Source organism: Topomyia yanbarensis, chromosome 1 (genome assembly GCF_030247195.1).
Source record: "Topomyia yanbarensis strain Yona2022 chromosome 1, ASM3024719v1, whole genome shotgun sequence".
In the NCBI taxonomy this organism is placed as follows: Eukaryota; Metazoa; Arthropoda; class Insecta; order Diptera; family Culicidae; genus Topomyia; species Topomyia yanbarensis.
The window spans coordinates 156,731,413-156,743,589 of record NC_080670.1 but is presented as its reverse complement, the minus strand read 5'-3'; the positions used below and the strand labels follow the sequence as shown (position 1 = coordinate 156,743,589).

At 45.8% G+C, this 12,177-nt stretch overlaps 1 protein-coding gene across 1 annotated transcript; it reads right to left on the bottom strand.

Moving 5' to 3' along the window:
* Positions 1 to 10,681: 10,681 nt before the first annotated feature.
* Positions 10,682 to 11,938, bottom strand: LOC131676037 (uncharacterized protein K02A2.6-like). The gene is made up of 2 exons (XM_058955163.1): positions 11,806 to 11,938; positions 10,682 to 11,397 (listed from the first exon to the last, which is right to left on the bottom strand). The coding sequence occupies exons 1-2, from the start codon at positions 11,936 to 11,938 to the stop codon at positions 10,682 to 10,684; spliced, it is 849 nt and encodes a 282-aa protein (XP_058811146.1).
* Between the last annotated feature and the right edge of the window lie 239 nt (positions 11,939 to 12,177).

Here is a 12,177-nt window from a genome sequence, read left to right as displayed (position 1 = left end):
AGCACCACAATTTCTTGAGCCCTTTGGCTTCCTCTCGTTCCGTTTCGCTCTACTTTCCCGATGAGCCATTCGGCTCCCGCCCTCACTTTTTCGCGAACTACTCAGTCTAGTCCCCAACAATGGATCTAGCCTATTCTCCTGCAACCGAGCGGTAGATTTCTTCTGATTCCAATGTTCGTTTTTGTGAGCCATTTAGCTCTCCGCGTCGTCCCGATCTACTCGATCTAATCCCCGGCGGTGGATCTAGCCTCCTCAACGGGCCATACAGTAGGTGCTGAGGTCTATCCGGCGATTCCGGTAGGAGCGTAGCTTCCGGTTCACCAGCACCCCAACGACCCACTGCTAGCTCTGCGACGCGGTCTACTCGGTCTAATCCCCGGCGGTGAATCAATTCTACTCACGAGCTACCCGGTAGGATGTCGAGGTCGGGTCAGCGATTCCGGTGAAGCTTGACGTCCGGTTCCCAGGCGCCCCGACGACCCAACTCTGTGCTACGTCACGTACTACTCAACTGGTCCCCGGCGGTGGACCTAGTCTACACAGTTGGAGAGTTCCCCGGCGGCGGAATTTCTCTCGAAACCCGATTTGCGGCTTCTTGCTGGTCTCTTCGCCACTTCCTCTGCAGCTCGGAGAGTATGCTCGAGACCACTCTGTTGACAGCGTCCCAGGTATGTTCGTCACGGCACATCTCTTCGACGATATTGTCCACTGTCATACCAGGTATACCCCTACGAACTTCTTCGAATGCCCATTCGAAGACTATGTGTTCCGGTGTCTCCTGCACAGTCGCACACTCCGGGCAAAGGGGTGACGAAGCATGTCCAAACCGATGCAAGTACTTCCGGAAGCATTCGTGCCCGTACAAAAACTGCGTCAAATGGAAGTTCATCTCTCCATGCTTCCTATGTACCCAGGCCGACACATTTGGGATGAGTCGGTGAGTCCACCTTCCTTTCTCCGCGTTGTCCCACTCCTGTTGCCATTTAGCCAACGAGTCCGCTCGAACCAGTCTCCTAGTGTTGCGTGCATTTCTCCGCTGGTAGCATTCCACGTCCTCCGCCAGGGTAATGCAGATGGGGATCATCCCGGCGATCACGCATACTGCCTCCGACGATATTGTTCTGTAGGCACTCGCGACTCGTACGGTCATCAGTCGGAATGTCCTGTTTAGCTTTTCATGGTTCCGCTTGGTTTTCAGCGCAGCACTCCAGGCAGGAACCTCATATCGGAGTATCGATGACGAAACAGTAGATAGCAGACGTCTCGTACTGCTTCTCGGGCCGCTGACGCATGATTCTCGCTATTGCGTTCGTTGCCTTCGCCGACTTTTCACAGACGTATTCAACGTGGTTGTTGAAGCTCAACCGGTCGTCGATTAGAACTCCCAATTGCTTCGACATCGCTCTGCATCCGTTGAACCGCTTTGCAGTTACTGACCAACAACACCTCCGTCTTGTGGTAATCTATTTGCAGCTTGGCCCCATTCATCCAGCTCTCTATCGCGACTATTGTCTCCGTCACTGACACCTCCACTTCTTCAAGTGTCTCACCCATCACCGTTAGTGATACGTCGTCCACGATTTTCACTTTCCTGAGCAGCTGCAGTGTTAAGACGCCATCGTACATTCCGTTCCAAAGAGTTGGACCTAGAATGGCGCCCTGAGGAACACCCACTGTGTCTCGTATTGACTTCTGCCCTTCGCTCGTCTCGTACAGCAGCACTCTGCTCTGAAAGTAGCTCTTCAGGATCTGGCATAGATAGTCGGGAACCCTCATTCTATGCAGCGCTGCAGCGATGGCTTCCCAGCTGGCACTGTTGAACGCGTTCTTCACATCTATCGTAACCACAGCGCAGTATCGATTCCTCTTCGCTTCTGTTTAGTTGACTTCTCAGCATTCTCTAGCACTGTCCGAATTGCATCCACTGTCGATGCTCCTTTGCGGAAACCGAACTGCATCTTGGACAGTCCGCGCTCACCTTCCGTGAATTTCGTCAACCTGTTAAGAATGATCCTTTCCAGGAGTTTTCCGAGTGTATCCAGTAGGCATATGGGCCTGTACGAGGCCAGATCGCCAGGTGGCTTCCCTGGCTTTGGCAGCAACACCAGCTTCTGGATCTTCCACATTTCGGGGAAGTTGCCTTCATTTAGGCACTTCTGCAGCACTATCCTGAACATGTCCGGATATGCCAGGATCGCAGCTTTCAGTACCACGTTTGGTATTCCATCCGGACCAGGGGCTTTCTTTGATTTTAGGCGCTTCGATGCTTTTGCTAGCTCGTCGTTAGTCACTTGCCGTTCCGTGTTTGTTCGTTCTTCTTCGCCGTACGGTGTCGGTGGCTATATTGTTGGATCGTGCTTCGGGAAAAGACCCTCGACGATTATCTTCAGCTTGCTCGGACACATTTTGGCTGGCGTCGTCGGGCCCTTCATTTTCGCCATCACGACTCGGTATGCGTCACCCCAGGGATTGGCGTCTACTTCTCGACATAGCTCCTTGTGGAAATCTGACTTGCTAGGTCTGATCTCCCGTTTTAAAACGACCCTAGCTTCCCGAAACGCTGCCTTACGCTCTTCTCTATCTGGTTCCGATATTGCTCTTTGAGCCCGCCTTCTGGCTCTGAGACAAGCAGCGCGTGACGCACTAAGCGTCTCGTTCCACCAGTAAGCTGGACGCCGTTTGTTGCGTGGTTCCAATTTTCGCGGTGTTGTGGCGTCAATGAGGGACTACAGAATGTGACGTCGATGATGGACTCCCTCCCGTCTCTCCGAAATGTACTAACAGAACCTTCATTGCACAATCGTACGTCTAACTTCGCTGGAGCTTCCTGCAAGAAGATGCCGTTGATTTTGGCTATCACGAAACCCTCATATGAGCGTTCTACCACTTCTTGGATGGGGAATCTGCCCATTACTTGTATCACAGCGGTTCCTGATCTATCCGTCACCCAGTTACCGTTATTAGGGGGGACTTGATAAGGCTCTTCGATCAAAGCGACATCGCAGTTTCTGTCGTAGACTGCCACAACAGTTACTGTGCGGTATCGCAGTGATTCAGGTTTATCTGGGTCATCTCCATCACCGTTGGCTTGCAATGGCCTTCTTGTAGGCTGGGCATTTAAAACCACCCGTCTGATGGTCATTTCCTTCCGCTGGGGTGCAAAGCAAGCACTTCGGCCTCAGTGTGCAGTCTCTCGCAACATGACCCGTCTCTCCGCATTTCCAGGCCTTTGCAAACCCCTGCTAAATGTCCAAAACCTAAACATTTGAAGCATTTCTCCGCTTGTTTATTTACTCGTGGGGCGGCTCTCAGTAGTCATCTCGACCATCCAACTGTAACCTTACCTACCTCCAGTGCCTTGTCTGCAGCGGTTACCGGTAAACGAATCATCGCTATCTGCATTTCTCCGTATCCCTTCCTTAACGGGATCGTCATGTGCACCTCGCCCAGGTTACACTGCTGCTTCGTTGCACCTCTCAGCTCGTCTTCCGTCGTGATTTCATCAAGGTCGTTGCACACAATTACCATTACCATTTTTCAGTTTGTTCTGTTACTTTAATCACGGTTTTGCCATTATAATGATTTTTGTTTTAAGGATGGAAAAAAGAAAAAAAATCTTTCTAAAAAACCTGTTGTAATCCACCTAGTGGTACAATTGTGCTTTTCTCATTTCTCTAAACAATGAGTCTATGGCTGGTTATGTTCGTTTAAATTATGGAAATAGCTAATACATTCTTAGTACACTTTACACCTACACACAATGGTTCGCCAGCCACGAACCTGATGAGCTATGTGTCGACGGTGAAACACTTGAAACAACAAAAAATGTCATACTTTATTAGCCTAATCAGCATAAGATCAATGTTGTCTTCCGGCTAACTACGAACGAATCACTCCCCAGCTTAATTCGGGATGCCTTGTGTTTTAGCGGTGGTATAAAGATGACGGGGATGAGAAGGGGACTGGTATGAGCGATGGATGGGGTGGTGGTCTGAGGGGGGTGCAATGAGAGGTGATCTAAGGGGAATTTAATTTGGTGGTGACCAGTGAGGGGGAGGGGGGTATAACCCTCTCCTGTTAAAACACGAATACCTTATGTCAATCGAAAAAAATTTTGGCCCTCCGCCGAGATTAGGGTGACAATTTTTAGAGTGATTGCATATCATTTCTATATGAGAAAGGCAAAAACCAAAGAATTAGATTCAGCTGTCAAAATTAATGTTTTAGAATAGCAATTTCACGAATACGTACGACAGTCAATCTTACGATTTTCTGAGACATCGAGGAGGTCCGAATTATCCTCATTGTCTTAATAGCCCCGGGTCCCCTACACATTTCTCCTAAGAAGGTCTTCCAGTGCACAATCAATATATTTGAACTTTATATTTTGACGTATTTTACAGCTTTGAGATAAGAAATACATTCTCAAGAAAGGATTGACTCGTATTCGGCTTGGATTTGCATGGGAGGCTGATAAATCGGGGTTAAACCAAATCGAGTGAAGGCAAAATCGGGGGTTGATAAAATTGGGTCTTCACTGAATGCTGCTCAACCAGAAATCGCCACCTTGGATTTAAAAATGTCGTATAGCATCCATTTTCAACATCTACTTATCAAGCCCATTCCAAAAATATCCATATTGTTAGGGTTGTCGGGAATATTACTCAACCAACAAATTTGAATAGGAATGTGAAACGAACTTTTTTCACGAACTATATCCTAAATAACAAACTTTTTTACGAACTAATTCAATTTACGAACACCCGGTTTGGTTTGTAAATAGAGGTTCCAGTGTAATCATTATATTCTATAAATTCTGTATAATAACAATATACATAATATAATATTAAAAACATAATATTTCGTTTATTTGGAAAAATACCAAAAATTTCCTTCAAATATTTGATTTTATTCAAACGCATCTATGAGGCATGTTTAGGTACAATATTTTAAGTGGTTGTTTGCATTTTACAACAAAAAAGGGGTTTACTTTCCACTTAGAATACAACCTCCAATTATATTTGCAAATATGTATCTTCGATATCTTCAACCCTGCGGCTTCTAACAATACACGCTGACGTGATTGATACCTTCAAAAACAACCTCCTTCGCTTCGATCAATATCCAGCAATTTTCCCTCCCCTTGATAGCCATCATTGTAAAGAATTCGACAAGCGCGGTAATAGTCGAGATATGAAACGTTTTTACCTCCCATCTCCGTCCACTTAGCCAAGCGAAACAAAAACTGCAAAAAGCTGATCCTACGAATAAAAAGGTATCCTTGATCTGAGTACAGCAGGAAAGCCAGAAAAAGAAAAATATCCCCTTCGGCAAATTATAAACAACGCTGCTGTCGAGTTCGGGTGCACTGCCACAGCCACCATCTCGGGCAAGGGAAGCAGAGCTCAGTCTCTTTATTTGCTACACGTGGATAAGTTTTCGCCAAATATATTCCCATCCCCGGGGCGGCTGCCCTCGATGATACGCTGCGGAACAAAGAAAACGGTTCCATCGTTGAGCCCGCGTGGATCCTTGAGCTACATTTTTTTTTTCAACCAGCAACTCAACTGCATCCATTTACCTTTCCAGTACACCGCCAATGCCATGTAAAACGAGAACGTAACGAGGAAAGCTTTTCCTATGCATCAACCAGGCGAATGAAAAGCATCTCCTTCTATAAATTAACTTCACCTCCATAAATATTGAATGCTGCATCCGGTCGGTGTAACGAGTGGAAAAGTAAACAGTCAGTCGTCAGTCATCTTCAATTTCCAGCTTTTTGCTCAAACGGATGCTTAGCTGCTTCTCGCAAACTGATTTTTTTTGCGTTTCTCTCACAGCAGAACATATCACATCCGTTAAAACATCAGGTTGCTCCTTCACTACAACAACAACAACAACCGTCCAAATCCCTTTCAGCGAAGCTCTCCGTTTTCATCAAAATTTTCCTCTTACGGGTGCTGCCTGATGGATGGAGAGCATTGATAATTTAATATTAAAGTTGTATGCGGTAAATCCTTGAATAAATTATGCAAATGTGTCGAACCATTCACTGTCTCCGCTGCTGACGTATTACACGGACGGGTGAACGCATCAGGCGCAGGCGACCATCACCGACCGCAAAGAAATCTTCGGTGGACTAAGTCAGGGCACTTGTCTTGTTACGGAAATTCGTGCAACCGACGACGTTGCCGGATGGAAAACTTTGATGGACCAGAATATTTCTCCTGGAGACTGCCCGTTTCGGTTCGAAATGTAAACCGTTAGACGATAATCTTGCGGAAGATTAAGGAAGATGAGATGAACTTTTTGAAGAAACTCATCGAATGTGATCTCGACTGTGAACATTTTACCATAGCTTTTGGCAGGATTCAACATTTATTGTTAATACAAGAAATTTGTGTTTCGATGCTGATAAAGTCCCAGGGTATGTTAGCCGAATTGTTGAAAGAAGAAGGCCCAAACGTAAATCGCAGCAGTTAAGGGAAGGAATGTTAGTCCGACGGTTGCTTTTGCTAGAGGTTGTAAAGACAACTGCGCATTCCACAAGTGTCATGATAGGTGGGAGATTGTTAGTAAGGATAAGGATTCTTAATTGTGCTGGAGGTCACGCGCGATTCAAGATTGTAGAAGTCAGAGGACTTATTAAAAGAGTAAAATACGTTTTAGAAATATCATAACAGCGAATAGTGAAAAAATGTCTAGCAATATACTTCAAATTTTAATATTCACTAGCAGAAATTGACTAAAGAATGAACGAAATAAGATTTTCAAATCCTTCTGGCATCACGCAGAAAGGATAATCCCACCATTAAGAACCAACCGAGAGCACCCCAAGTGCATCCTTGAAATCCCCAACGCTTCGTTCATTACATCTACAAAAGTTACAAAAATCCTTATTATACATCGAAAGATGATGAATTCCATTTCTTTCTTTGGCCAACTGTTGTTCCTTCTGTACGCTAAAGTGCACGTAATTACATCACCATTGTTTCACATTTCCCCAACAGACTTACTGATTCTGGTGCAACAGCAGGGCGGCAAATATAGCATGGGAAACTGATGGTGGAGTGCTATATGTAGTGGTTGCAATACACTAGCTGTAAAATGTTACGACAGCTCGGTCGTCCCCGCAGGAATAAACCTTGAAACATTCAAGTCCATTAAAATAATAATGGCAGCTTCGAAAGCTGAGTTTTGTAAAGGAAATAGGATTCATTACACACGCTCGTGTAGGGCACAATGGGGTAAAAGATAAATCTTACAAAAATATTAATCATCTTTTCGAATGAACTAGATCAACCAAGTATTACTTTATTCATATTCCAGAAAACGTTTTACATGTCAAGATCATGCATTCCACAAAAACCTGCGGTAGGTGTGCGTTTAGCATCCTACCTCTTGCTTTAACCTTGTACACGAGCATATGGTTTGTTCAGCACAAGGTATGCACGGCATAGCAAAATACATATAGCATAACTGTACGATAAGACCCATGGGAAAATTTAAATCAACTAGAGGTAAAAATAACAGAAATCAGAAATCAGTAGCGATTGGCTCAAATGGCACGTTCGCCATGTTGATCTGAGATTTGTGTTTTCCCGCGATTTATATTGTCATCATTTTCCTGATGGGAAGGATTAGGGAAGTGGTAAGGTTAGGGATAAGAAAAAAAACGACACAGGCAAAGAAACATGGACAATGCAGAAGTATTCAGGGAATTAAAGACACTTCTCCATGAGCAGATACATCATCACCATATCATTTTGGAAGCCAACTTTTAACTTCTTTTCCAGAAATTCCAAAGATCGGTCGTCAATACTGCAAAAATACTGCTGTATTTTCTCTATAATCAACTTGGCTCTCAGAACTTTCCAGCAAACCCTATAGCTGTGTTCCACATTGGGTTAAGAACAATATCATATTCTTAAGTGTCAACTCCCTGTACACAGGCTCACCTCTGTATGGAGAACCAAAAATCCAGATACGCAATTGCATTACTGCAGAACAGTTACATATAAAATGATATGAAGGTCCGTAATATGATTCACAAAGATCACACGAATAATGCTCAGCACGCTGAATAGTAGCCATGTGATAATTGAGTTTGTACTGTCCAATCAGTGCCCCGCCTAGAATAATGTAACTGTGCTTAGAAAAATACAACAAAGTCTTTGACATTTTCAGACTCACATCCGACAGAAAAGTTTTTGTTTGAACGCAAGCTACGCTAATGATTGGTATGTTCGGATGCAGCCCAAAAGCGAATATTGTGCTTTATACAACTTATCGACACTGGTACAACTGGTTCTGGAACAACGAAGTCAATCACAGCGCCCGCTCTAGCCAATTCGTCTACTCAGTCATGTCCAGTAATACCGGAATGGCCGACTCGATCTCGAATCTGTCGAACTAAATGCTTTCAAGGCAGCCGGACTGTCAGAGCAAAAATAGATTCTTTTTCTGCAAATTTTCTGTAGAAGTGCCACACAGAATCGCGAAGATTTCTGCTTGGAATACGGTACAGTATCTACCAAACGAACATTTTTCACCGAGTGGGTAGTACGATTCGGAGTGATCTCTACTCGTAGTGACGATAGTTCAGACATGGTGTATGTAAGTAAAAGTTCAGACTTCCGGATAATACCTGGTGGCTATTTGGAAATCTCCTTTGTTAACTAGATGTATGACCGACGGCTCAGCAAAAATGTGTCTGTTGATTACTGATACTACAAATGTTCCACACAAATTACTCTATTGTTTTAAATTTCGTTGCATTAATTTTCGGCTTTCTCCGATAAAACCTTCTTTGCATGGGTTCTGAATCCCACTTGATAATGTCGACTAATGGGAAGGTATCTCTGACAATAGACAGCCCGTCTGGCTCAATGGAGGTCGATTTGAATATTATTTATCCGATGGCAAAATAATGCTGATAAATCTCGTTTTCCATATATTATATTCATTTATTTTGTATCGGTGGAAGAGGGCACTGAAGCCGTAATAAAACGACGGAAAGTTAACAATATATATTAAACACGTTTTATTCGTACGAGGTTAAAAACCCAACTGATATCCGGAAACAGTTATTGCTACGTCGATGACCTCGCTTTCCTGACAGCGCCTGCTATCAGGGTCGAGCCTCTTTGTAGGCAGCGGTGGAAAACCGCCAGTGTTCCCAGTCCTAACATCTCCCCTCTTACTAGAGGTGGTATGGATTGAACCACTGTGGCGCTCTTCGAGTCCTCAAAGAACGGCGTGGTAGACTAACCTCCGATTCTGCATTTGAAGTCGACCCGATTATGTAAGGGCGTAAGGGTCGATGATGAGGAAGATGTTGATGCTTCTAAACTGGATGACGAAGATGATTCTGACTCTGGTGGCGATCCACGCCACGGCGTGGACGACGCACGAATAGACGGCTTCCAGAGTGTTGATTTATCGAGTGACATCTGCGTAGGCGTTGTGCTTGCCGATACTGATAGTGAAGAAGGTTGCACTTGTGGTGATTGCGGCAGATTCCATGCTTCCAAAAGGACGTCCAAGGGCTGCGGGTTGCTAGTTTGCCTTGAATATTGCCCGACGGTTGATGTTAGACAGGCACGGCTGCGCATTTGGTTGATGTGAGATCGCAGCATACGACGTTTTTCGACCCACACGTTGTACATCACGGTACCGATGCGCTCAACAACCACGCCAGAGACCCATCTCCACCTGTTTCGCACCTGCACCTGAACAAAGACAGGATCAGCTCGGTTAAAGAACCTGTGTTTGTTGTTATCGGCTGACTCGGTAGCTGGAGCACACACACGGGCGGGCGCAGTAGTTCGAGACAAGTTCAAAGTTTGCGACCGAACATTACCTCCGACGGTGATTTCCCCTCCGGTGCCGAACGGTTTGGTGTACTTCGGTAAGTGAGAAGGAAAGTGTCCAAAGCTGCATTTATTGTATCTCTCCCCTCTTTGATCTTCTTGATGGCCCGCTTGAAGGTGTCCACAAATCGCTCCGCTTGGCCGTTGGATTGTGGATGGTATGGTGCGGTCGTTACGTGCTGAATGCCGTTCATTGCACAAAACTCTGCAAATTCCGCACTTGTGAACTGCGTCCCGTTGTCGCTCACCACGAGAGTAGGCATTCCCAGCCGAGTAAATAGACTACGCAGGGTAGCGATCGGGCCACTTTGAGAAAGAATCCACCACGATGAGAAAGTGATCGCCTTCGATTGTACTCGCTGCCATGGACCAGATGATTTTGGCCACGGCACAGGAGGAGAGTGCGGGGGTGACTTCGCTACTGAAGCACAGTGTAGAGCAGCAACGTTAAAGCAAACCGCTGAAGCCTGTTGGCTATGTATACCGGTATGCCTTTCTTCGAACCAAAGATACGCAGCAGTGGAGCGTGGTCGATCTGCAGTCGAAAACGCCGACCAAACAGCATTTTGTGGAACTTAGTTACCGCGAAGATAATTGCCAGACCCTCACGATCTGGTTGGTTGTAATTCTGCTCGGCCTTGGTGAGTGCTCTCGAAGCGTATTGGACTACCTTGATGGTACCGTCGGGAAACCGATGAGAAATAGCGGCCCCCGATCCGATAGAAGAAGCATCGGCCGATACGATTATTTCAAGCTTCGGATCATAGTGTGTGAGCAGAAGATCCGATGAGAGTAGTTGTTTGAACCGCTCAAATGCCTGCTGGCACTTCGAACTTGGAATCTGCCTTCAGTAGTTTGTCGAGTGGGTACCGCAGTGTTCGCATGTTGGGCACAAACTTGTGATAAAAATTTATCGCGCCATGAAAGGAACGAACGCCAGAAACATCTGTGGGAGGCGGTAGCTTAATAATTGCCTCGATTTTTCCTGGATCAGGCCGCAGTCCACGGCTGTCGATGATGTGACCCAAATAGGGAATCTGGTCCTTGCCGAAAGAGCATTTTTCAGCACGGATGGTGAATCCAAATTCTTGGATGCGCTGTAGCACTGCCTTGAGGTTGCAATCATGTTCTTTTTCGGTTTCGCCACCGACCACGACGTCGTCTAAGTAGCCGCAAGTTCCTTTAAGACCGGCCAACATCGTGTCTATGAGCTGCTGGAAGGCACCAGGTGCGATTTTCACATCCGGAGGGAGACGATTGTAATGATACAGCCCACGATGGGTATTAATTGTAAGAAGATGGCGGGACTGTTCATCGACCTCTACTTGTAGAAAAGCATCCGAAAGATCAGTTTGACTGAACACTTTACAGTTGGCCAGCTTGGCAAAAATGTCTTCCGGAAGTGGGAGCGGGTACTGATGTGGCTGCAGAGAGTTGAGACCTGTTGAATAATCTCCGCAGATTCTGATGGCACCACCTGCTTTGCGGACAATCACGATTGGCGCCGCCCATTCCAAAAAGTCAACTGGAGTGATAATTCAACAGATCTAACCGGTCGAGTTCTTGGTCCACCAAGTCGTACATGGCGTATGCTACCGGCCGCTTAGGGCAAAAAATTGGATTACACTGCTGCTTTAACTCCAATTTGATTTGCATTTTTGTACAAAGACCTAGCTGCTGACTGAAAACTCCGGGAAAATAGCCTCTGAGTGCAGTAAGCGACGCTGGTAAGCTGGCAATGTGACAGCAAAAATTTGTCCATGGGCAAGGACCACAAGCTAAAGCTGTCCACAAGATCAGATCCGAGAAGCTATAATAGTCGCTCGGAGACACGGATTAGTTCTCGATCAATGCGACCGTCATCATCTGCACACCTGCGTCACCATCTGCACACACTGGAGCAACAAAGCGTCGGTTGAAGAAAGTTGTAGGCCGGCATTTCCCGTGGCTCCTGATGGAGGTAAGTTAAACGGCATTTGTTGGCCGAGGAATACCGTACCACCAAGATGACCATTGACCGACGTTTGCTGGCCGGAAAACGGTTGTTGCTGGTCGTTGCTATCCATGGTGATGCCCCTCTTCCTTTTTTACGCGCGGGCGGTGTAATTTTTAATGGTTTTATCACTACGACTCGCGAATTAAATAAAATTTCGTTCGCGAAGCATCCACGCGACTCGTCGCCACTTTTGTATCGGTGGAAGAGGGCACTGAAGCCGTAATAAAACGACGGAAAGTTAACAATATATATATAAAACACGTTTTATTCGTACGAGGTTAAAAATCCAACTGACATCCGGAAACAGTT

Bases quoted from the DNA above. Each gene is read 5' to 3' on its own strand.
- LOC131676037 (XM_058955163.1), bottom strand. From the start codon at position 11,938: ATGGATAGCAACGACCAGCAACAACCGTTTTCCGGCCAGCAAACGTCG. The intron at 11,398-11,805 runs GCCTACAACTTT...TTATCACTCCAG, and splicing joins AGGAGCCACGGGAAATGCCG to TTGACTTTTTGGAATGGGCG.